A 26,690-nucleotide genomic window follows, 5' to 3' on the forward strand; every position below is an offset into this window, starting at 1 on the left:
CTCCCCATCCCTCCCCATTCTTTGCCCTCTATCCCTCTCTCCCCATCCCTCCACCTCTTTCCCTCTCTCCACATCCCTCCCCCTCTATTCCATCCCCATCCCTCTCTCCCATCCCCATCCCTCTCTCCCCATCCCTCCCTCTCTATCCCTCTCTCCCCATCCCTCCACCTCTTTCCCTCTCTCCACATCCCTCCCCCTCTATTCCATCCCCATCCCTCTCTCCCATCTCTCCCCATCCCTCGCCCTCTATTCCTCTCCCCATCCCTCCCCATTCTTCGCCCTCTATTCCTCTCTCCCCATCCCTCCCCATTCTTCGCCCTCTATTCCTCTCTCCCCATCCCTCCCCATTCTTCGCCCTCTGTCCCTCTCTCGCGATCCCTTCCCCTCTCTCCCCATCCCTCCCCCTCTCTCCCCATACCTCGCCCTCTATCGCTCTTTTCTCAGTCCAGTGTGAGGTCTGTCTAGAGCAGGATATGGTATTTGAGTGCGCGGGGGACCCTGTTGATGACCAGTCTGCCGTCGTAGCTGAGTGAGGCAAAGAGCCATGGGTCTGCCGAGGACCACTCCACCGCGTATACACTGTCCTCATGCTCCTCATAGGTAGAGATGATACTGTCCTGCAGGGGCTCCTTAGTCCTAGAACACACACACACACACGGGTGAGGTGAGTTGAATAGGGGGAGTTAAGGACAAGGCTGCCTACCACACACAAACAAAGGTCTAGTTAATTTACTCAGTCTCTGTTCAAGGTCTGGTTGTGATTATACCAGGTACAGTACTCCTCCACACAGCTGACCCTGGCTTCCTATACACATACTAGGCTAGTTACTGTATCCTTTAAAAAATATCTATCTATCTATCTATCTATATTACAATGTGTAGTGGTAGAAAGTCGGACCAGAAACGGAACAAAATAGGGAATGGCAAAGAATAGCAGAAGTTCATGAAGACCAGAGTACAGGGCTGAATCAAATGTATCAAAAATATGATTGCTAATAACTGGACAACTGTTGCACTGAACATGAGATGATGGATACAGTAATGACAGTGGACAGTTATGGCTGAGGTTGGTCCAAAATGGCTCAAAGGGGGGCCAGTTCTGGACAGATATGTCAGAAAGTGGACAGTGTTGACAAGTTATGACTGAGTGGACAGATATGTCATAAAGGTTTTGACTTCCATACTTCTCATCCTGGTGGTTGTCCTCTCCGTCGCTGAGGTCATCGTCGTCCACCAGGTGACCGAAGGGCTCGGAGGAGATGGACACCATGTTGGACAGAATCACCCTGCTGTCACTGCTGCCGGTCAGCACCAGCTGGTCATGAGAGTGGTTATAGCGCACGCTCCACACCCTGGGCACACACAGGGAATCAGTGAATGGGTGTTTTTAATCCATCCTATTTTAGTATCTATACATCTCTTTTTCCTTTTCTCCACTATCCGTCTTTCCCTCTGAGTGCAGGTTGACGTTTATTGTCATGAGTCTTGTCCTGGAGGCAGAACTGAGCAATTTCTGCTAGATGGGCCAGCTGAAAAGTCAAAATTGGCTATATCATAAAAATGTATGAAAACAAAATGAGCTTTTTGGTCTTAATTTAAGGTTAGCAGTGTGGTTAAGGTTAGGTTGATTTTATGACTTTGTGTCTGTGCCAGCTAGTGACCACAAGTCATGACAATAAATACCAACCTGCCCTCTGGCTCTTCAGTACATTTGTATGTGGTAATTGAGATGGATATGGGCTTTGTTTCTCTGCTGTTTAGTTTGTACTGCCGTAAGGTGTTGTGTAATGATGGTTAGTCAGTCTCTCTCTCTCATCCTAGGGCAGAGCACAGGGGTGGATCCTAGCTCCTTATAGAGAAGGATTGAAGAATAACTAGGCTGTTGACAGACAAGCTGCCTCAGCGCACTCTTTCCTCTTCCCTTCTAAAAACAAAATTGTCCCTAATACCAGAGCCCTGACGCCCTCGAAGCACTGTTCAGAAAACACTGGTAGGCTGGAACATCCTACCCATCAGAATAGTATCACATCTACACTGTTAAGGATACATTTGGCCAGTCTATCCGTCTTTCAGAGATAGCATCCTGTGTGTGTGTGTGTGTGTGTGTGTGTGTGTGTGTGTGTGTGTGTGTGTGTGTGTGTGTGTGTGTGTGTGTGTTTTTATCATGCAGTGATTGGTGTGCTGCTCTAGCTGCAGCATGGCTCTCAGACAGTCATTATCTGAGAGCGTGTCTCTACAGACATAGTACACACACCCCTGAATACTGCAGGGCACTGTGTTCAGCTAGCTACTTACATAGCCCTGAGCACTGCAGCTCATCACAGAATAGCTACAGTAAGCACCTATAACACACAGCTGAACACAGGGCCGGTCCGTGCCATTCTGCTGCACTAGGCGAGACCAAAAAATGCTACCCCCTGCAAAAGTGGAATAGTCCCATTAAGTAAAATGACGTTGAAAACGTATGATGTATTTTCCAGACGTTGAAGTGTGGTTCAATTTAGGTTCTGAATGAAAGGTGAAAAGACGTATTTTCCAGGATGTTGAAAAATCATATTTTTCGGACGTTGAAATCTGGTTTATTTTCTGTTTTGAATGAAAGTAGAAAATACTTGTTTTCCGGATGTTGAAAATACATATTTTTCTAGATGTTGAAATCAGGCTCATTTTTGGTACTGAATGAAATGTAAAAATATGTAATTTATAGACATCTATGTTTGGGCCAAATCAAGGCTGGTCCCGACTGGACAAAATCTGAACCAAACAAAGGTCTATGATTGGTTCAAATTTGGGCCGGACCGGACCACAAATCAATGTCCGTGGATGTTGAAATCAAGGCCGGTCTGGACCACACTAAATCTGAACCAAACATACAAGTCTATGATTGGTTCAGATTTTGTCTGGACCGGACCAAAAACCAAAGTCCGTGGACGTCGAAGGCCAGTCTGGACTGCACCAAAAAAATATGTCTGAAAGGCATCGGCGTCGGTCCGTGCTTATAGAGGTGTAGCCTAAAGTATTGCCTGAAATTTAATTTTATGAATGCCCATCTATGTGGTAAGCCTACCATTTGTAAAACACCGGACTGGACCAAAAAAAGACATCCAAAAGACATTGGCTCGTGCTTACTGGGGCGTAGCCTACTATGTCGGCTGCAATGTGACTAATCAATTTGCCTATTTAAGCTCAGAGCCTATTTGCAAAGCGTTTACACAGCGGGAAATGCAAAAGTATTTTATTTTTTCGCAATGATCAGCTTGTCAAAAATTGACGGATACAACTTGAAACCACTGATGAGGTGAAACTCCTGGACAACAGTTGTGATTGTCCATTCCATATTGCTCATTTTACTTTGACCTGTCCTGTTTTTAGGATATGTTGTTTTTTAACATGACAGCACATTTTTTATTTAGGTTAGGCTATTTGATCGGAGAAACCTGCATGATGTAAAAAATGTCCGTCTCATTACACTGTCATACATTTTAGGCTACAGAAAAGGCCACATACTCCTTCTACAATATCCTATACAGTATCTGCTACATGATTTATGTTAGATGATTTATTTGACGGAACGTTGGTGGAGAGTCGCAGCGATGCATCTCTCCAACAGCACTCTGGAGAGGCGCGCTGGGAATGGACAAGCTAAATATTTTGTGCCCCTACCTTAAACAAAGTGTGCACTGCTTATCACAGAGCGGCATCAGCGCTCACCTAAAAAGCACATATGCCACTAGTTGAGAGAAATTGTCATTGCTTTTAGGCAGAATTATGAGAGGTTTTATATGTCGTTGTTGGAGGTGAGTCGGTCAGTTTAGCTCAGAAAATGCCACCCTTGTCAATGCCTAATGAGCGGGCCGGCCATGCCGGAACGTGGCTGTGCAATGTACTTAACCTCTGATGGACAAGTTCTTTACATGAATGCATGTTTGTAGCAGCACCAAACTTCTTGTCATAACTAGACAAAGTATATTTTGACAGGCCCAGGCCAGTATATACAGTAGGGTAAGCACACGTACATGAGTGGGATAGGACTGTTCAGTGTCCTTTGTTAGCAAATTGATGCTTATTGGTAGGAATGATGTTAATCTTCTGTTGGTTGTACAAAGTGGGGGTTAGGCTACACCACAAAGATGGAAAAAATGCGGATGTATCTGCTGTGTGTGTGTGTGTGTGTGTGTGGGTGTGTGTGTGTGTGTGTCTACAGCGCAGCACAGGTGCCCACCAGTGGGAGTGCTCTTCCAGGTTCTTAACTGGCTCGTTGATGTTTCTCACGTCCCAGAATTTGACCTTGCAGTCGTCCCCACAGCTGGCCAGGTAGTACTGTTTGTTAGGATTGAAGTCCAGGTCTCGAACCAGCTGTCCGTGAGCATTCTCAATGCAGTAGATCTGACTGGGGACAAGAGAGAGAGGGGGAATGATAGAGAAAGAGTGAAAGAGAAATGAGAGAGAGAGAGAGAGAGAGAGAGAGAGAGAGAGAGAGAGAGAAAAAGAAAGGAGAAAACACCAGAGCAACCCTCCCTGATGACATAAATCAGAGATAGAAGCCTGTAGTGGTGCTGTACACTGGGTGAAGGCCAGACTGGATTTCCTGTCCTATAAAAGCCTGACTTGTTATAAAGCCAGGAGTCATAATCACACACGGCCTTGACTTCCTGCTCCTCTCTGCTGGGGAGAGGTAAGTGTTGAGGCACCAAAATAGGAATGAAAGACCAGAGAAGAGAGAAGAGGAAATACTTTTCTGCTTCAGATGCTGTTTGTTGTAAACCTTCTCTCCTCTTAACTGGACAGGAACCTACACCTTTCCTCACATCTTCTTCCATCATCTTCTCTTCTGTCCTCCCCTTTTCTCCCCCTCCCCATTCCTCCCTACCTCTCCCCCTCCATTCCTCCTCTCATCTTTCCTCCATCTCCTGCTCTGATGACTGAAGAGGAACCAGGGCGGCCTATGGAAAAGCATTGCCCACAGTGCTCCCTGCTCTCCTCCACCAAACACCATGTACCCTGCCAATCTCATTAAAAAGGGAGGTAAAATACAATGATCTGATGGCTTCAATGAGGTCAGGATGACAGTCTATATGGCTCTATGACTATATGCTTTGGGACGTCACAGAGCGACCAGACACTGGCATCAGCTCCCTCCCTCTCACCCCAAAAAATGTCAACAGCGTTTCATCTTGTGGCTTTTAAAATGACTTGAGATGATATTTTGATGTGTAGCATTTCACACCGATTCGGTGTTCCGGTGTGTGTGTGGGTGTGTGGTGTCACTCTGCTGTCATATGCACAATCTGCCCCCGATTGACTGACTCCTCTGTAACTGGTGTGACCTCTGGCCAGGGTGTGACAGTGTGTGTGTGTCGTAAACTCTGTCCTCCATGGAAAAGGACGCACAGGGGAAATGGAGCAGGAAATTGGGTTAGTTTCGGTGCTTCCAGAATGCTTCCGAGCATCCTGCTCCGCTCCCTCCACCTAGCAAATATAAAATGGAAATCCTGAGCAAAGCCTGGCTGGAACCCTCCTGACAAAGTATTAGGGATTATAGAACTTCCTAGCTTAAGCCTCCGGACACAGTGAAACTAAATCTACTCGTTCTCCCTTACGGCTGTGAGGGCCAAAACAAGCTATTACACACAGGAACATGTGCACACACACACACACTGCCCCCTCTAACCTCAGTCTGGGTGATACATCGCTATGTTGAGGGGATGGACTGGATATCACACTCATCACAGGTCTCCGTTTCTATGACAACTGCAGTTTCATCGTTTATCAAAATTAAAGCCTAGCTTTGAGAGGAGTTGGGAAGGAAGGAGGGAGGGAGAGACTGTCCATGCACAAAAGTAAGGGATCATTACATCAATATTGTGGGTTGATTGAGAGATATCTTTATGGCCAATAATAAAGCAATTCTTGATGCTTAAAAGTCTCAGAGCAACAAAGTGTTCCTAGTGTTACTCTGTAAATATGAACAGCCATGCCAATAAACTCCCAAAAGTTGAAGTCAGAAGTTACATACACTTAGGTTGGAGTCATTAAAACTCGTTTTTCAACCACTGCACAAATCTCTTGCTAACAAACTATAGTTTTGGTAAGACGGTAGGACATCTACTTTGTGGATGACACAAGTAATTTTTCCAACAATTGTTGACAGACAGATTATTTCACTTATAATTTACTGTATCACAATTCCAGTGGGTAAGAAGTTTACATACATTAAGTTGACCGTGCCTTTAAACAGCTTGGAAAATTCCAGAAAATGATGTCATGGCTTTAGGAGCTTCTGATAGGCCAATTGACATCATTTGAGTCAATTGGAGGTGTACCTGTGGATGTATTTCAAGGCCTACCATCAAACTCAGTGCCTCTTTGCTTGACATCATAAGAAAATCAACAGAAATCAGCCAAGACCTCAGGAAAAGAATTGTAGACCTCCACAAGTCTGGTTCATCCTTGAGAGCAATTTCCATAAGCCTGAAGGTACCATGTTCATCTGTACAAACAATAGTATGCAAGTATAAACACCATGGGACCAGGCAGCCGTCACAGCGCTCAGGAAGGAGATGCATTTTGTCTCCTAGAAATGAATGTACTTTGGTCCGAAAAGTGCAAATTAATCCCAGAACAACAGCAAATGACCTTGTGAAGATGCCAGAGGAAACAGGTACAAAATGATCTATATCCACAGTAAAACGAGTCCTATATCGACATAACCTGAAAGGCTGCTCAGCAAGGAAGAAGAAGAAGCCACTGCTCCAAAACCGCCATAAGCCAGAATACGGTTTGCAACTGCACATGGGGACAAAGATCGTAGTTTTTGGAGAAATGTCCTCTGGTCTGATGAAACCAAAATAAAAATGTTTGGCCATAATGACCATCGTTATGTTCGGAGGAAAAGGGGGGATGCTTGCAAGCCGAAGAACACCATCCCAACTTTGAAGCACGGGAGTGGCAGCATCATGTTGTTGGGGTGCTTTGCTGCAGGAGGGACTGGTGCATTTCACAAAATAGATGGCTTCATGAGTAGGGAAATTTTGTGGATATATTGAAGCAACATCTCAAGACATCAGTCAGGAAGTTAAAGCTTGGTCGCAAATGGGTCTTCCAAATGGACAATGACCCCAAGCATACTTCCAAAGTTGTGGCACAATGGCTTAAGGACAACAAAGTCAAGGTATTGGAGTGGCCATCACAAAGCCCTGACCTCAATCTTATAGAACATTTGTGGGAAGAACTGAAAAAGCGTGTGCGAGCAGGGAGGTCTACAAACCTGACTCAGTTGTATGTAAACTTCTGACCCACTGGGAATGTGATGAAAGAAATAAAAGCTGAAATAAATCAATCATTCTCTCTACTATTATTCTGACATTTCACATTCTTAAAATAAAGTGGTGATTCTAACTGACCTAAAACAGGGAATTTTTACTCTGATTAAATGTCAGGAATTGTGAAAAACTGAGTTTAAATGTATTTGGCTAAGGTGTATGTAAACTTCCGACTTCAACTGTACATCTGACATTTCTAAATAAACCCATAATCTATTTAATGGAGAGGTATAATATTTCCCACACATCCAAGCATGGCTGAGGTTCTCCAGTAACAGTAATGTTGTGACCGGTCTGCCATCCTGGGGACAGCAGATGAGAAGGTCATGGATGATTGATGTGACAGACAAAGTTCAGGAGGTTAACGTCAAATAAACAAAACACATGTCGCTCGCAGTAGACAACTTTGATAAACTGTTAGTATCAAACTGCTAAGGGCTGAGGAAAATCCACTTTTTCTATCCCATCCTTCTACGTAACCAAAACATAGCAAATCATTCTGGTTTAGATGTGAGCAGCACCAGTGGGCTCTAGTGACTGTAGTTCTCTGTCTGGGTGAGATGGCTGTCCAATTCTATCCTGTTTCCCATTGTTGTCGGATGCCAGTGTGACTGTTTGAGTCCCTGCAGTGAGTCTCTCGACCCAGAGTGTGATGGAGCAAATAGAACTAGCATCAATCACACAGCTCTGCTGTCTACTCTATCTCTTCCCTAACACGCCTGGATACATGGGTATAAAACACTTTATTGAAAACACATCCGCTTTACAGATCAAGTAGAGGTTAGTGTGGTTAGTAAGCAAGTAACTCACAACAATGTTAAATTGAAACGTAAAACATAGCTTACTATACTAAACATAGCATACTATACTATTCACACCAGGGTTTTCATTATCCGGTAATTGCTGGCTTTTGCCCCCAAAAAACAAAAAAGGCGATAAATTAAAATTGTAGCTAACCAAATTGACCAGGAGAAAAAACAAATGGTAGGCAGGCTATCAGCGCATCACCCACCACTTTACAATGTGAACCGTAGGCAGTATGCATTTTGAAAACATATTTAATTGTTTAAAACCTGAATGTTTTACTTCATATTATGAGGCATGTCTTACCTTGCTTATAAAACCAACCATAGAAAAGTGGAGGCAATTATTTTATAAAGAATTCACAGGCAGCGCTTGAGTTTCAAGTTTGGGGAAGCATACAAATCCTCCTACAATCTGCATGTCAGTTATGATTGTGCATTTTCATGGAACCGTTTCATTTCAATAATAACGTTTCCGTTTCTCAAAATCATTGTCACGTGGTTAAATCCTACAAATCTTAATTAAAATGATACAAATATAAAAGTTTAAATTAAACTAATGCGAAAGCACCAGCCTCTGCCATATGGACACATTGCTTGATAAACCATGATCATTGGTGGCAAAATAGCCTAAATGAGCACATAGTGAAGTGCAATATTGTATCAAATCAAATAAACTGGATCCTTCCAGAAACTGTCTCTTGGGAACTTGCAACATTGTATAAAATAGCCTATTCCGGGCCCAGAGTTTCCCGCTGAGCTGGCACAGACAGCTGTTTCTGCGCAAGACAAAAAAGGTATTTTATGACGTTCCATTGGATATATGGGATCATCAGATGATGATATTTTGCTCTTTCACACCGAGGCTTGGTGATTATCGAGGGAGAGATTGTTGGCAAGATAATTCAAATAGGCCAACAGTGAGGAACTATTAGGCTATAATTCGCAATATGTAAAACAAAAACAGACTTTGTTGACTTACTGTGTGAGGTGAAGAAAAAATAACTGAGAAGCTAAGCATATTAGTGGTGGACCTGGTGACTAAGACAATCAGAAATCAAACATCCCCAAATGGGCACTTTCCTAGATTAGCGTGCAGCAGGCCAGGTAGGCAGCTACTACACGTGCTCAAGTGTGCACGCCCCCTCAACATTAACATGACAGAGAAACCAGACCGATGCTCATTGCCAGTGTCGGTTCTAGCTTTTATGGCTCCCTGGGCGAACACACCCGCCCCCTTCTTCTTGTCTCAACTAGAGTTCGACCGGCATGGCCGATTAATTAGGGCCGATTTCAAGTTTTCACAACAATCGGTAATCGGCATTTTTGGATGCCGATTATGGCCAATTACATTGCACTCCATGAGGAAACTGCGTGGCAGGCTGACCACCTGTTACGCGAGTGCAGCAAGGAGCCAAGGTAAGTTGCTATCTAGCGTTCAACTTATCTTATAAAAAACAATCAATCTTAATATAATTACTAGTTAACTACACATGGTTGACGATATTACTAGTTTAACTAGCTTGTCCTGCGTTGCAAATAGTCCTGCGTTGCCTGTTAATTTATCATCAAATCACAGCCTACTTCGCCAAATGGGGAATGATTTAACAAGCGCATTCGCGAAAAAAGCATTGTCGTTGCACCAATGTACCTAACCATAAACATCAATGCCTTTCTTAAAATCAATACACAAGTATACTTTTTTAAACCTGCATATTTAGTTAAAAGAAGTTCATGTTAGCAGGCAATATTAACTAGGGAAATTGTGTCACTTATTTTACGTTCTGTGAAAGCAAAGTCAGGGTATATGCAGCCGTTTGGCTCGTTGCCAACTGTTGCGAAGTCCATTTATTCCTAACAAAGACCGTAATTAATTTGCCAGAATTTGACATAATTATGACATAACATTGAAGGCTGTGCAATGTAACAGCAATATTTAGACTTATGGATGCCACCCGTTCGATAACATTTCTGAACGGTTCCGTATTTCACTGAAAGAATAAACGTTTTGTTTTTCGAAATGATAGTTTCCAGATTTGACCATATTAATGACCTAAGGCTCATATTTCTGTGTGCTTATTATATTATAATTAAGTCTATGAATTAATATTTGATAGAGCAGTCTGACTGAGCGGTGGTAGGCAGCAGCAGGCTCGTAAGCATTCATTCAAACAGCACTTTCCTGCGTTTGCCAGCAGCTCTTCGCAATGCTTGAAGAACAGCGCTGTTTATGACTTCAAGCCTATCAACTCCCGAGATTAGGCTGGCAATACTATAGTGCCTATAAGAACCTCCAATAGTCAAAAGGTATATGAAATACAAATGGTATAGAGAGAAATAGTCCTATAATAACTACAACCCAAAACTTCTTAACTGGGAATATTCATGTTAAAAGGAACCACCAGCTTTCATATGTTCTCATGTTCTGAGCAAGGAACTTAAACTTAAAGCTTTTTTACATGGCACATATTGCATTTTTACTTTCTTCTCCAACACTGTTATTGCATTATTTAAACGAAATTGAACAGATTTCATTATTTATTTGAGACTAAATAGATTTTTAGGTATTATATTAAGTTAAAATAAAAGTGTTAATTCAGTATGGTTGTAATTGTCATTATTACAAATATATATAAAAATCTGCCGATTAATCGGTATCGGATTTTTTGGCCCGACAATAATCGGGAGTTGAAAAATCATAATCGACCGACCTCTAGTCTCAACATTTTAAAATTATACTCAAGACACATTATCTTCACCGACAGCCTCAACTCAATAATCAGCTTGGCCTTTTGCCACACTCGCTGCCTATGAAATTCTTCCTCATATGCCATTTCTCTCCTGTTTTATTGGTTTTCATACCGTCTTTTGTTATCCAGGGTTTTTACACTCTTATGTAGGGGTCATAAAAATAAATAAAATAACACAATATATGTCACAACATGTCTAAATATGTCATGACAGTGTTATGACCATATTATAACAGGTTATGACAAGTTATGTCAGCTGTTATGACATATTAGGACAGGGTTATGACCGTCATATGATGCTGGGCGTCAAGTAAAGTGTTACCCGCAGTACTGTATGCTACTGCACAGTACAGACAAACTAGAGAGGCCAGTTTGACTGCAGCACTGCATTGCGTTTCTGTATGCATCCTGCGTTGCATGTTGCGGAGGCAGGCCTTACAGTTGTCGCACAGCTGACAGTGTGTGTGCTGCCCTCTCACTGCGGAATGTGGGTGCAAACAGGGTTTGGGATTGATGTACTTAGAGAACATCCCCTATGACAGCCCCAGCCAGCAATAGAGCAGGACACACACACACACACACACACACACACACACACACACACACACACACACACACACACACACACACACGCGCGCACTCGCCCTCACACGCGCTCGCACTCGCCCTCACACGCGATCGCCCACACACGCGCGCTCGCCCACACACACACGCACACACACACACACGCACACACACACACACGCTCACACACACACACACGCTCACACACACACACACGCTCACACACACACACGCTCACACACACGCACACTCGGTCACGCACGCTCACGCACATGGCCAGTGTGTACTAAGTCTTTAAGTTTCCTGTGTCTTTAAGTCTGCTGGAGAGAGCAGTAGACAGCGTTCTCCTTCAGTGTCCCTAAGTGGGGCCAAGAGGGGGGCAGGCCGGTTTGGGCTGGCACACAGTGTGACGAGCCAGAGCAGACACACAGCAAAGAGGATGTCTGAGGAGCCACTGGACCGTGCTCACAGGCTGCCATCACACAGCTGCTGCACCAACTGGACACATGCAGTCACACACACACTGTCACACAAAAACAGGCACACACATACTCAGCTCAAACACGGCACACTCTGCCAGCTCGCTCACACACACTCAGCTCTCACACACACACACACCACACACCCCCTCACACACTCACACACCTACACACACACACACACACTCAGCTCTCACACACCACACACCCCCTCACACACTCACACACCTACACACACACACACACACTCAGCTCTCACACACCTACACACACACACTCAGCTCTCACACAGCTCTCCCACACTCAGCTCTCCCACACTCAGCTCTCCCCCACACACACTCAGCTCTCCCACACACACACACACTCAGCTCTCCCACACACACACACACACACACACCTCAGCTCTCCCACACACACACAGCTCTCCCACACACACACACACTCAGCTCTCACACACACACACTCAGCTCTCACACACACACACACACTCACACACACACACACACACACACACACACACACACACACACACACACACACACACACACTTCACACACACAGCTCTCACACACACACACACACACACACACGCTCTCACACACACACAGCTCTCACACACACACAGCTCTCACACACACACAGCTCTCACACACATACACAGCTCTCACACACACAGCTCTCACACACACAGCTCTCACACACACAGCTCTCACACACACACACACACACACACACACACACACACACACACACACACACACACACACACACACACACACACACACACACACACACACACACACACACAGCTCTCTCACACACACACACACAGCTCTCTCACACACACACACACACACACACACACACACACACACACACACACACACACACACACACACACACACACACAGCTCTCACACACACACAGCTCTCACACACACTCAGCTCTCACACACACACTCAGCTCTCACACACACACTCAGCTCTCACACACACACTCAGCTCTCACACACCACACTCAGCTCTCACACACCACACTCAGCTCTCACACACCACACTCAGCTCTCACACACCACACTCAGCTCTCACACACCACACTCAGCTCTCACACACCACACTCAGCTCTCACACACCACACTCAGCTCTCACACACCACACTCAGCTCTCACACACCACACTCAGCTCTCACACACCACACTCAGCTCTCACACACCACACTCTCCTGTAGTTTTCTAATATTTTCTCTCTCTATACTCTCTCACCCTCATTCTTGCTCTCCCTCTCCACTCCTCCTCTCTCTCAATTTCTCTCCAGCGCTTTGGTGTTACCGGAGCAATCGATAGAGAGGTGATTATTATTCCTCTAGCAGAGCCCACCTCCTCCCTCTCTCACCATCTCTCTGTAATGATACTGAGTGTATAGTGGGGGTATAGCAGATAATGTACGGATATGAATGTGGCTTTAAGGTCAATGTTGGTAGTGGGTGGATAGGTGGAATCAATGTGGGGGTGATAACCTATCGACTCATCCAGATGAGGTATTCTGTTACTCATCTTTGGTCTGTCCAGTTTGGGTGGGATATGGTAGGAGCAAGAGCATCACATTGATCCTTAGTGTAACCACCCAATAAGGACCACATTTAATACTAGAACTCATTGTTTTCTAATACTAATGACTAAAAGTATAGTTATTATACTACATGGTACAGTACTACAGGACTATAAATAAGTGGTTGTTTAGAACATAATGGCTGAATATAGTTAAGTATGTACCATTACCTCATGGTGCGGAGGTCCCAGCCTCTGATGGCTGTGTCGTTGGCTGTGGCCAGCTGGGTACAGTTGTGATGTGGACTCCACTTCCCAGCCGTGAACTTCAGTTGACCTTTACCCTCTAAGGTGGCACTGCTGGAGATCTGGAAGGGAAAAGGTTAACGATTACTACACCTGAACACACACATGTCAATCATGGGATATGGAGAGGTAAGAGTTAATGTATTGATGGATCTGTATAGACAGGCCTTGCCTAGTGTACTGTATAGCTGACCTCACCCTCCTTCACACAGCAGTCAATGACAGGTTCAATGACCCTTCAAGGACCTTGTTTCCATTGTGAATATCTATATACTGTTATGGATCACCGGTTTGACCATGATGGACCCTCTGAGACTGTACTGACTCATTTCATACATCTGCATGTCAACCTGCTATCTTTACCTACAGTAGATAATAATAATAATACAGGGTCACTGAACAATCCAATTTATAAGAATCCCCCTCTCTCTCTCTCTCTGCAGAGCTGTATTTTATCGATTGTTCCCTTATTGCACAGGCTAGGGAAAGTCGCATTATCTCAGGTATAGAGGGAAGAGAAGGGAGAGGAGGGCGGTCAGGAGGAGAGAAGGTAGGGGAACGAAAATGGGGAGGGGGGAAGGAGATGAAAGGAATGGGGGGTGGATTGAGAAAGAGAGGAGAAGAGAGGGGTAGAGAGAGACAGAGAAAGAGAGATCCATACACCCAAATGTTCTTATAAATGTGATTATTGCGTTGTACATTGGCACAGTCTCGAGGCCTGCCTAGCTCCCAGCTATGTTAGAGGCCTGCCTAGCTCCCAGCTATGTTAGAGGCCTGCCTAGCTCCCAGCTATGTTAGAGGCCTGCCTAGCTCCCAGCTATGTTAGAGGCCTGCCTAGCTCCCAGCTATGTTAGAGGCCTGCCTAGCTCCCAGCTATGTTAGAGGAATGCCTAGCTCCCAGCTATTTAGAGGATGCCTAGCTCCCAGCTATGTTAGAGGCCTGCCTAGCTCCCAGCTATGTTAGAGGAATGCCTAGCTCCCAGCTATGTTAGAGGCCTGCCTAGCTCCCAGCTATGTTAGAGGCCTGCCTAGCTCCCAGCTATGTTAGAGGCCTGCCTAGCTCCCAGCTATGTTAGAGGCCTGCCTAGCTCCCAGCTATGTTAGAGGAATGCCTAGCTCCCAGCTATGTTAGAGGCCTGCCTAGCTCCCAGCTATGTTAGAGGCCTGCCTAGCTCCCAGCTATGTTAGAGGCCTGCCTAGCTCCCAGCTATGTTAGAGGCCTGCCTAGCTCCCAGCTATGTTAGAGGCCTGCCTAGCTCCCAGCTATGTTAGAGGAATGCCTAGCTCCCAGCTATGTTAGAGCTAACCATATTAGCAGCACTAACGAGACAGCATAGAAAAAAAACTGAAGGACGCCTACCTTTAGCAAGCAGCGTCAGATAAAACATTGCTATCTGCCAAAGAGTCACGCATTTAGGGAGAGTGTGAACCGACTGTGTCGGAGCGTGTGTGTACAGTCGCAATGGATAAGGTGTGTGGGTGTGCCGTGAGCCTGAGAAGATGTTCTCACTCGATTCCAGCAGTGTCTCTAATTGAGCACGCGCACACACACGCACGCACGCACGCACGCACACGCACACGCACACACTTAATCCACCCTGGACCCATGAGACAGACAAATCCATGGTGCAGCTGGACAGACAGACAGGCCTGTGATGAACACATCAGCCTGAGAGCCTCTGATAGAGGGAAGGGATGTGGGAAAGGAGGGAGGGATGGAGGAGGGGGAGTGGCTGAGAGGGATAGAGTGGAGAAGATTAGCATTCTCAACAGCACTGGAGGAATCTGTCTTGGCTGTCAGGCTCCTCCCCCCTCCCTCTTCATTTTTAATGGCTGCCATGTCCAGGGCAAGCTGTGTCACTTGATAGCTCTGCTGCTCTGCAGCCCAGACTGACGTCAGTGTCACTGCACAGGGGGGACACTGTGCCTTCCACTAAGACTCATCTGCACACACAGAGTAGGAGAGAGTGTGTGCGTGTCTGACTGCAATATCTTGACGAGTGAGTCTTCACAGGTTTGCATTATGACGGACGGACGGAATCACGCGCACGCACACACACACACACGTCAAGTCCTGTGTTATATCCTGTTGGGCCTGTGACCTGGCTGGCCTGTGCAGATCTCTGTACGAGAACATGAATTTGGCCTACTAATTACGTAAGCCCATTATTCATGAAGCACCTCCCTACAGCATCCAGGCAGCTAGCTGCTAATGGAACATAAACTGACCAGCCTACACAGTACAGTGAGTACACACACTTCATCTCTACTATAGAACTACGGATGTTTTAATAACAGAGGCAGTGGAGTGGAGAATCCGAACAGTAAATAGCAATGTGGAGACCTCACTTCATTAGTAGTGGGGATGGCACTTCACTGTCAGAGGAGAGAGTTTCTCCTAAAGAGTATGACCACCAACTAGTCCTGAGTAGACCATCTGTGTGATAACAAATAGTACTTTGGACATGTACCTTTTAATAGGTATAGTTCAAAATAAAACTAGCTTGCATGGGTGTTGGGACAGGGCTGTGGTTAAAACAGTACATCTTCTTCTTATACAAGAAGCACTTAAAAGATCAACTCAGCGAGATGGCGTTGCAACGAGCAGCACCGCAGACACTGAGATGGGCGCGATGCAAGAGTTTGCTCTCACACAGTCAAACAGAGTGCTGTATCTCTGCATGTGCACGAGTGCGTTTCACGCTGCTACATCCTGATAGCTACGGGACCCAAACAGCAGAGAAGTTTACCCTTGCGCTTCAATGCTCTAGTTATTGAGGAAAATGAGCAAATATGTTTACGTTCCTGCATGCAACACCATCTTGCTGGAGTCTACCTTTAACTATTTGAGGTGGATCCCAAAAGAAGATGGTTGGGGAACCAGTGAACCAGCTCTGAAAGGCAGAAGCAGACCTAGCGGAACCACTGAAGCTAGCCCAGATACAGGGTGTGTTTCAGTAAGGAAGAACACCTAGCGGAGCCACTGAAGCTAGCCCAGATACAGGGTGTGTTTCAGTAAGGAAGAACACCTAGCGGAGCCACTGAAGCTAGCCCAGATACAGGGTGTGTTTCAGTAAGGGAGAACACCTAGCGGAGCCACTGAAGCTAGCCCAGATACAGGGTGTGTTTCAGTAAGGGAGAACACCTAGCGGAGCCACTGAAGCTAGCCCAGATACAGGGTGTGTTTCAGTAAGGAAGAACACCTAGCGGAGCCACTGAAGCTAGCCCAGATACAGGGTGTGTTTCAGTAAGGAAGAACACCTAGCGGAGCCACTGAAGCTAGCCCAGATACAGGGTGTGTTTCAGTAAGGGAGAACACCTAGCGGAGCCACTGAAGCTAGCCCAGATACAGGGTGTGTTTCAGTAAGGGAGAACACCTAGCGGCGCCACTGAAGCTAGCCCAGATACAGGGTGTGTTTCAGTAAGGAAGAACACCTAGCGGAGCCACTGAAGCTAGCCCAGATACAGGGTGTGTTTCAGTAAGGGAGAACACCTAGCGGAGCCACTGAAGCTAGCCCAGATACAGGGTGTGTTTCAGTAAGGAATCATGTGATCTTGGTGAGGCGAGCAGAGCACACCGCTGGACAGTTCTGATGTAGGAGAGGGAGGGAAGGATAAGACCAGTCTGATACGGTGGTTATCAAATAATGAGCACAGGGTATGGGCAGATGTATGGCGGTGTGAGTGCGTGTCTCACCGTGGCCTGGGTAGAGCTCTCCGTCAGGTCCCAGAGCAGAGCGTGGTTATCAGCCAGAGAGATCACACTCTTCCCATCTCCCATGGGCTCCCACAGGACACTGCCGCAGAGAGAGAGAGAGAGCGAGAGAAGGGGGGGAGTTAGTTCACAGGACACACATGCATGAACACACACTTCAGTGAGAGAAAACACAAACACTTATATACAACCACAGTATGATGCGCACACAAGCACTCTCTCTCAAACACACACACGACGTGGCCTGCAAAGGCTACAACTAATGTAACCGAAGTTTATGACCATGATATGACAAGTGTGTAGTCAAATGACCACTATGCAGTATTTACTGCATACGACACACACACACCCAGCAGATAAGAGCCCCTTAATGTACCTGCTATAGACCTGCTATAGACTGATTAGTCCTTAGTTCTAGTGGTGATAAATGAGACTGGTTCAACCCCTCTGAGTCATTCATCAGGGCAGAGCAACACAACATAAAGCCTCCACTGTGCTGTGTGTGTGGGAGGGATAAAGGGATGGAAGAGGAGGAGGGAGGGACAAAGTTAGTCTTTCTCAGGATTTCATCCAACTCTGTAATTTGCTTCCATCTCTTGTGAGGGGATAGGGGGAAGAGAGGGACAGAGGGAAAAGGAGAGAGCGAAGAGTAGAAGAGTTTATGGAGGTTGTAAATCCATGGACAGTTTTTACTGCCCTACCAAGGTGTTAGGAGTCACAGGCCTAGGACACAAATACACACAGGCGCACACACACACACACACACACACACACACACACACACACACACACACACACACACACACACACACACACACACACACACACACACACACACACACACACACACACACACACACACACACACACACAAGCCAAGGAGCTTTCTGTCCCTCTCTTTCTCTCTCATTCATTCATTTATTCTATAAAAACAGCTCCAATCTGAAGTCAATATATTCATCACACACAGATTTATGAAAGCAGCCCCCCAATTATATCAATTAGCCTAAATGATAAAAGAGAAAGAAAAGAAAGAGAGAAAGAGAGAGAAAGGAGGAAGTGTACATCAGAAATCAGCTAAATGTAATTGAAGAATTCATAGAATCTAACCACTTCTGGGAAAATTGGAAAACTATAAACAAACAACAACATGAAGAGTTATCTATCCAAAACAGAGATGTATGGATAAACCACTTCTCCAATCCAAAGAACAAACAGCAAAAACATATACATCTTAGAATTAACTATTAAAAGACCCAGAACCCACTGGATTCTCCAATTACATAGAATGAACTACAGGACGAAATACAAAAATGATAAAATATACAGACCGGGGCCTCCCGAGTGGCGCAGTGGTTTACGGCACTGCATCGCAGTTGCTAGCTTATGCCTCTAGAGATCCTGGTTCGAAGGCTCCAGGATCTGTTGCATCCGGCCGCGACCGGGAGACCCATGGGGCGGCGCACAATTGGCCCAGTGTCTTCTGGGTTAGGGGAGGGTTTGGCTGGCAGGGTGGTTCTTGTCCCATCGCGCTCCACCGATTCCTGTGGCGGGCCGGGTGCATGCCCTGCCGACACGGTCACTAGGTGTACGGTGTTTCCTCCGACACATTGGTGTGGCTGGCTTCCGGGTTAAGTGGACACTGTGTCAAGAAGCAGTGTGGCTTGGTTGGGTCGTGTTGTGTTTCGGAGGATGCACGGCTCTCGACCTTCGACTCTCGAGTCCATATGGGAGTTGCAGTGATGAGACAAGACACTAACTACAAATTGGATACCACGAAATTGGGGAGAAAAAGGTGTAAAAGTAAAAACATATATATATATTGATAAATAAATACCACAAATGTATCAAATCAAACTTTATTTGTCAAAATATTTGTCAAGTGTAGACCTTACTGTGAAATGCTTACTTACAAGCCCTTAACCAAAAATGCAGTTAAAGAAAGAGTAAGAAAATATTTACCAAATAAACAAAAGTAAAAAAATTATAAAAAGTAGCACAATAACGTAACAATAACGAGGCTATATACATGGGGTACCAGTACCGAGTCAGTGTGCGGGGTACAGGTTAGAGGTCATTTGTACATGTAGGTAGGGGTGAAGTGAGATAATAAACAAAGAGTAGCAACAGTGTATAAAACAAACAGAGGGGGCCATTTGATTATTTGTTCAGCAGTGTTATGGCTTGGGGGTAGAAGCTGTTAAGGAGCCTTTTGGTCCTAGACTTGGCACTCCGGTACCACTTGCTGTGCGGTAGTAGAGAGAACAGTCTATGACTTGGGTGACTGGAGTCTGACAATTTTATGGGCTTTCCTCTGACACCGCCTATTATATAGGTCCTGGATTGCAGGAAGCTTGGCCCCAGTGATGTACTGGGCCGTATGCATTACCCTCTGTAGCGTCTTAGGAGGGAAAGAGTTGTTCAAAAAAGATGCCTAACTATATTGTGTGTATGTTGAAGGCTGGTTCTTCAAAACAGGCATGGAGGATTTCTTCCTAGTTACCTTAACATTTCCTTTAGTAAGAGCCTGGGGTTAGGTTTTGTTGGGTGGATAGGGTTAGTCTCTGATTGGTTGGGAGTTAACTGTGTTAGCCTGGGGATCTGGTTCCTCTTCCTGACATCATCAGAAATGCCGAGCAGTTGTCATACCAGGCAGTGATGCAACCGGTCAGGATGTTCTCGATGGTGCAGCTGTTGAACTTTTTGAGGATCTGGGGAACCATGCCAAATCTTTTCAGTCTCTTGAGGGGGAAAAGGTTTTGTCGTGCCCTCTTCACGACGGTCTTTGTGTGTTTGGACCATGATAGATCGTTGGTGATGTGGACACCGAGGACCTTGAAGCTCTCGACCTGCTCCAACAGCCCCGTTGATGTTAATGGGGGCCTGTTCGGCCCGCCTTTTCGGCCCGCCTTTCCCTGTAGTCCACGATCAGCTCCTTTGTCTTGCTCACATTGAGGGAGAGGTTCTTGTCCTGGCACCACACTGCCAGTTCTCTGACTTCCTCCCTATAGACTGTCTCATCGTTGTCGGTGATCATGCCTACCACTGTTGTGTCGTCAGCAAACTTAATGATGGTGTTGGAGTCGTGCTTGGCCACGCAGTCGTGGGTGAACAGGGAGTACAGGAGGAGACTAAGTACACACCCCTGAGGGGCCCCAGTGTGTTGTTGCCTTCTCTTACCATCTGGGGGCGGCCCGTCAGGAAGTCCAGGATCAAGTTGCAGAGGTAGGTGTTGAGTCCCAGGGTCCTTAGCTTAGAGATGAGCTTCGTGGGCACTATGGTGTTGAACGCTGAGCTGTAGTCGATGAACAGCATTCTCACATTGATGTTATTTTTGTCCAGGTGAGAAATGGCGGTGAGGAGTGTGATTGAGATTGCGTCATCTGTGGATCTGTTGGGGCGATATGAGAATTGGAGTGGGTCGAGGGTATCTGGGAGGATGCTGATGATGTGAGCCATGATCAGCCTTTCAAAGCACTTCATGGCTACCAACGTGAGGGCCACCGGGTGGTAATCATTTAGGCAGGGTACCTTCGCTTCCTTGGGCACAGGGACTGTGGTGGTCTGCTTGAAACATGTAGGTATTACAGACTCAGTCAGGGAGAGGTTGAAAATGTCAGTGAAGATACTTGACAGTTGGCGCGCGCATGCTTTGAGTACACATCCTGGTAATCCATCTGGCCACGCGGCTTTGTGAATGTTGACCTGTTTAAAGGTCTTGCTCACATCAGCTACTGAGAGTGTAATCACACAGTCATCCAGAACAGCTTGTGCATGCTTCTGTGTTGCTTGCCTCGAAGTGAGCATAAAAGGCATTTAGCTCGTCTGGTAGGCTCGCGTCACCGGGCAGCTCGCGTCTGGGTTTCCCTTTGTAGTCCGTAATAGTTTTCAAGCCCTGCCACATCCGACGAGCGTCAGGCCGGTGTAGTAGGATTCAATCTTAATCCTGTATAGACGCTTTGCTTGTTTGATGGTTCGTCTGAGGGCATATCGTATAGGCGTCCGGATTAGTGTCCTGCTCCTTGAATGCGTCAGCTCTAGCCTTTAGCTCGATGCGGATGTTGCCTGTAATCCATGGTTTCTGGTTGGGATATGAATAGTTGAAGTCGGAAGTTTACATACACTTAGGTTGGAGTCATTAAAACTTGTTTTTCAACCACTCCACAAATTTCTCATTAACAAACTATAGTTTTGGCATGTAGGTTAGGACATCTACTTTGTGCATGACACAAGTAATTTTGCCAACAATTGTTATAGACAGATTATTTCACTTATAATTGACTGAATCACACTTCCAGTGGGTCAGAGGTTTACATACACTAAGTTGACTGTGCCTTTAAACAGCTTGGAAAATTCCAGAAAATGATGTAAAGGCTTTAGAAGCTTCTGATAAGCTAATTGACAACATTTAAGTCATTTGGAGGTGTACCTGTGGATGTACTTCAAGCCCTACCTTCAAACTCAGTGCCTCTTTGCTTGACATCATGGGAAAATCTAAAGAAATCAGCCAAGACCTCAGAAAAAAAATTGCAGACCTCCACAATTCTAGAAATTGCTGCCAAGGATGAACCAAACGCCTGAAGGTACCACGTTCATCTGTACAAACAACAGTAAGAATAAACACCATTGGACCACGCAGCCGTCATACCGCTCAGGAAGGAGACGCATTCTGTCTCCTAGAGATGAACATACTTTGGTGCGAAAAGTGTAAATCAATCCCAGAACAACAGCAAAGGACCTTGTGAAGATGCTGGAGGAAACAGGTATAAAAATATCGATATCCACAGTAAAACGAGTCCTATATCGATATAACCTGAAAGGCCGCTCAGCAAGGAAGAAGCCACTGCTCCAAAACCACCATAAAAAAGCCAGACTACGGTTTGCAACTGCACATGGGGACAAAGATCGTACTTTTTGAAGAAATGTCCTCAGGTCTGATGAAACAAAAATAGAACTGCTTGGCCATAATGACCATCGTTATGTTTGGAGGAAAAAAGGGGAGGCTTGCAAGCTGAAGAACACCATCCCAACCATGAAGCACGGGGGTGGCAGCATCATGTTGTGGGGGTGCTTGGCTACAGGAGGAACAAAATAGATGGCATCATGAGAAATAAAATTATGTGGATATATTGAAGCAACATCTCAAGACATCAGTCAGGAAGTTAAAGCTTGGTCACAAATGGGTCTTCCAAATGGACAATGACCCCAAGCATACTTCCAAAGTTGTGGCAAAATGGCTTGAGGACAACAAAGTCAAGGTATTGGAGTGGCCATCACAAAGCCCTGACCTCAATCCTATAGAAAATTTGTGGGCAGAACTGAAAAAGTGTGTGTGAGCAAGGAGGCCTACAAACCTGACTCAGTTACACCTGCTCTGTCATGAGGAATGGGCCAAAATTCACCCAACTTATTGTGGGAAGCTTGTGGAAGGCTACACGAAACAGTTGACCCAAGTTAAACAATTTAAAGGCAATGGTACCAAATACTAATTGAGTGTATGTAAACTTCTGACCCACTGGGAATGTGATGAGAGAAATAAAAGCTGAAATAAATCATTCTCTCTACTATTATTCTGACATTTCACATTCTTAAAATAAAGTGGTGATCCTAACTGACCTAAGACAGGGAATTTTTACTAGGCTTAAATGTCAGGAATTGTGAAAAACTGAGTTTAAATGTATTTGGCTAAGGTGTGTGTAAACTTCCGACTTCAACTGTACGTATGGTCACTGTGGGGACGATGTCGTCGATGTACTTCTTGATTAAGCCGATGACTGAGGTGGTATACTCCTCAATGCCATTGGATGAATACCGGAACATATTCCAGTCTCTGTTTGCAAAACAGTCCTCTAGCATAGCATCCGCGTCATCTGACCACTTCCGTATTGAGCCAGACACTGGTACTTCCTGCTTTAGTTTTTATTTGTAAGCAGGGATCAGGATAGAATTATGGTCAGATTTGCCAAATGGAGGGCAGGGGAGAGCTTTGTATGCATCTCTGTGTGTGTAGAACAGGTGGTGTAGGGTTTTTTATCCCACTGGTTGCACATGTGACATGCTGGTAAAAATGTTATTTAAGTTTGCCTGCATTAAAGTCCCCGGCACTAGGAGCACCGCATCTGGGTGAGCATTTTCTTGTTTGCTTATGGCCTTATAGAGTTGGTTGAGTGCGGTCTTAGTGCCAGCATCGGTCTGTGGTGGTAAATAGATGGCAACACATAATATAGATGAGAACTCTCTTGGTACATAGTGTGGTCTACAGCTTATCATGAGGTACTCTACCTCAGGCAAGCAATACCTCGAGACTTCTTTTATATTAGACATCGCACACCAGCTGTTATTGACAAAAAGACACACCCCCCCACCCCTTGTCTTACCAGACATAACAATTGGCTACACTTAAACTCCTTAAATTAACATCATCCTCAGCTCTCGCATCTTCCAAAATATTTGGAACCAAGGACTGATCATCCAAAACCACAAAAGTGGAGACAAATTTGACCCCAATAACTAGCAGGGCATGTGCGTCAACAGCAACCTTGGGAAAATCCTCTGCATTATCATTAACAGCAGACTCGTACATTTCCTCAGCGAAAACAATGTACTGAGCAAATGTCAAATTGTCTGTTTACCAAATTCCCATACGACAGACCACATATTCACTCTGCACACCCTAATTGACAAATAAACAAACCAAAACAAAGGCAAAGTCTTCTCATGCTTTGCTGATTTAAAAAGAGCTTTCAACTCAATTTGGCATGAGGGTCTGCGTTACAAATTGATGGAAAGTTGTGTTGGGGGGCAAACATACGACATTATAAAATCCATGTAAACAAACAACAAGTGTGTGGTTAAAATTGGCAAAGAACCCACACATTTCTTTCCACGGGGCCGGAGGGTGAGACAGGGATGCAGTTTAAGCCCCACCCTCTTCAACATATATACCAACGAATTGGCGAGGGCACGAGAACAGTCTGCAGCACCCGGCCTGGTAGAATCTGAAGTAAAATGTCTACTGTTTCCTGATGATCTGGTGCTTCTGTCCCCAACCAAGGAGGGCCTACAGCAGCACCTAGATCTTCCGCACAGATTCTGTCAGACCTGGGCCCTGACAAACCATTGTAAGACAAAAATATTGGTGTTCCAAAAAAAAGGTCCAGTTGCCAGGACCACGAAAACAAATTCCATCTTGACACCATTGCCCTAGAGCACACAAAAAACTATACATACCTCGGTCTAAACATCAGCGCCACAGGTAACTTCCACAAAGCTGTGAACGATCTGAGAGACAAGGCAAGAAGGGCCTTCTATGCCATCAAAAGGAACATAAAAAAATAAAATAAAAAACTAGGCAAGTCAGTTAAGAACAAATTCTTATTTTCAATGACGGCCTAGGAAGAGTGGGTTAACTGCCTTGTTCAGGGGCAGAACGACAGATTTGTACCTTGTCTGCTCGGGGATTCGATCTTGCAACCTTTCGGTTACTAGTCCAACGCTCTAACCACTAGGCTACGCTGACATAACAATTAGGATCTGGCTAAAACACTTGAATCAGTTATAGAACCCATTGGCCTTTATGGTGGTGAGGTCTGGGGTCCACTCACCAACTAAGAATTCACAAAATGGAAAAACACCAAATTGAGACTCTACATGCATAATTCTGCAAAGAATATCCTCTGTGTACAACATAAAACACCAAATATTACATGCAGAGCTGAATTATGCCGATACCCACTTATGATCAAAATCCAGAAAAGAGCCGTTAAATTCTACAACTACCTAAAAGCACGCGATTCCCAAACCTTCCATAACACAGCCATCACCTACAGAGAAATGAACCTGGAGAAGAGCCCTTAAGCAAGCTGGTCCTGGGGCTCTGTTCATAAACAGACCCCACAGAGCCCGAGGGCAGCAACACAATTAGACCCAACCAAATCATGAGAAAACAAAAAGATAATTACTTGACACATTGGAAAGATTATTTTTTTTTAAACAGCAAACTAGAATGATTTCTGGCCCTAAACAGAGAGTACACAGTGGCAGAAAACCTGACCACTGTGACTGACCTAAACTTAAGGAAATCTTTGACTATGTACAGACTCAGTGAGCATAGCCTTGCTATTGAGAAAGGCTGCCGAAGGCAGACCTGGCTCTCAAGAGAAGACAGGCTATGTGCACACTGCCCACAAAATGAAACTTCTTAACCTCCTGCCAAATGTATGACCATATTAGAGACACATATTTATTTATTTTCCCTTTTGTACTTTAACTATTTGCACATCATTACAACACTGTATATAGACATAATGACATTTGAAATGTCTTTATTATTTTGGAACTTTTGTGAGTGTAAGGTTTACAGTTCATTTAGTTTATTATCCATTTCACTTGCTTTGGCAATGTAAACATATGTTTCCCATGTCCCATGCATTTGACCTTGAGTGGCATGGCATCCTGGTAGGGAGGGAATATGTAAATACATGGAGGACTGCTGGGGAAGGGAGTTTATAGCTCAGACAGTATAGGACGAGATGCCTGCCTTCTTCCTTCTCATCAGATTGTTTCCTTGTCTGCCTTGCATTCAGATGAGTTTAATTCAATAGCAACAGATGCACACACCGCTCATGGTATTAGATTGGTCTGCTTTGGGGAATACAGACACACAGAGAAATCAGTTTGGCTACAGAGTTACAGTGAGGGATCAGTAGCATAGAGCTATAAGTCCAAGGTGTGTGTGTGTGTGTGTGTGTGTGTGAGTGAGTGAGTGAGTGAGTGAGTGAGTGAGTGAGTGAGTGAGTGAGTGAGTGAGTGAGTGAGTGATAGGAACTAAGAAAAAGGAGATGAGAGGGAACAATGTAAAATGTGTGTGTGTATGGGGGGGCCAGGATTAAAATCAGCCATGCCGAGTTAGTGTACAATTGAAGACGGGTCGTCACGGCCGCTCACATTGCTGACAGTATTGACTGGCCTGCATGACGATCTAGCTGTCTAGGCTCCCATTGGGCAAACATTGATTGCTAACAGTCCCTTGGAGTACAAATCACACTGTGATACACACACCCCCCCTTCAACAACACACAGGCATACACACACACACCCCTGTCCGCATAGGCTCCACACTCATAGACATACACACACAAAACAAACTTTACCCCCTCCCCCCTCCTGTCACACCACAGCGTAGACAATAAAACAGTGTCTGTT

At 45.2% G+C, this 26,690-nt stretch overlaps 1 protein-coding gene across 2 annotated transcripts in view; it reads right to left on the reverse strand.

Moving 5' to 3' along the window:
• Positions 1-336: 336 nt before the first annotated feature.
• The window catches only part of LOC106573328 (EARP-interacting protein homolog), a 42,228-nt gene continuing 15,874 nt past the window's right edge, over positions 337-26,690 (reverse strand). For both annotated transcript variants that reach the window (XM_014148406.2, XM_014148327.2), the window contains exons 5-9: positions 17,469-17,568; positions 13,697-13,833; positions 4,223-4,390; positions 1,185-1,352; positions 337-636 (exon numbers count right to left, since the gene is read on the reverse strand). In XM_014148406.2, the coding sequence (XP_014003881.2) occupies positions 462-636; positions 1,185-1,352; positions 4,223-4,390; positions 13,697-13,833; positions 17,469-17,568 (748 nt within the window). In that variant the 3' untranslated portion in view covers positions 337-461. The remainder of the gene's footprint in view (positions 637-1,184; positions 1,353-4,222; positions 4,391-13,696; positions 13,834-17,468; positions 17,569-26,690) is intronic.

This window comes from Salmo salar, chromosome ssa01 (assembly GCF_905237065.1).
Source record: "Salmo salar chromosome ssa01, Ssal_v3.1, whole genome shotgun sequence".
NCBI classification, from domain to species: domain Eukaryota; kingdom Metazoa; phylum Chordata; class Actinopteri; order Salmoniformes; family Salmonidae; genus Salmo; species Salmo salar.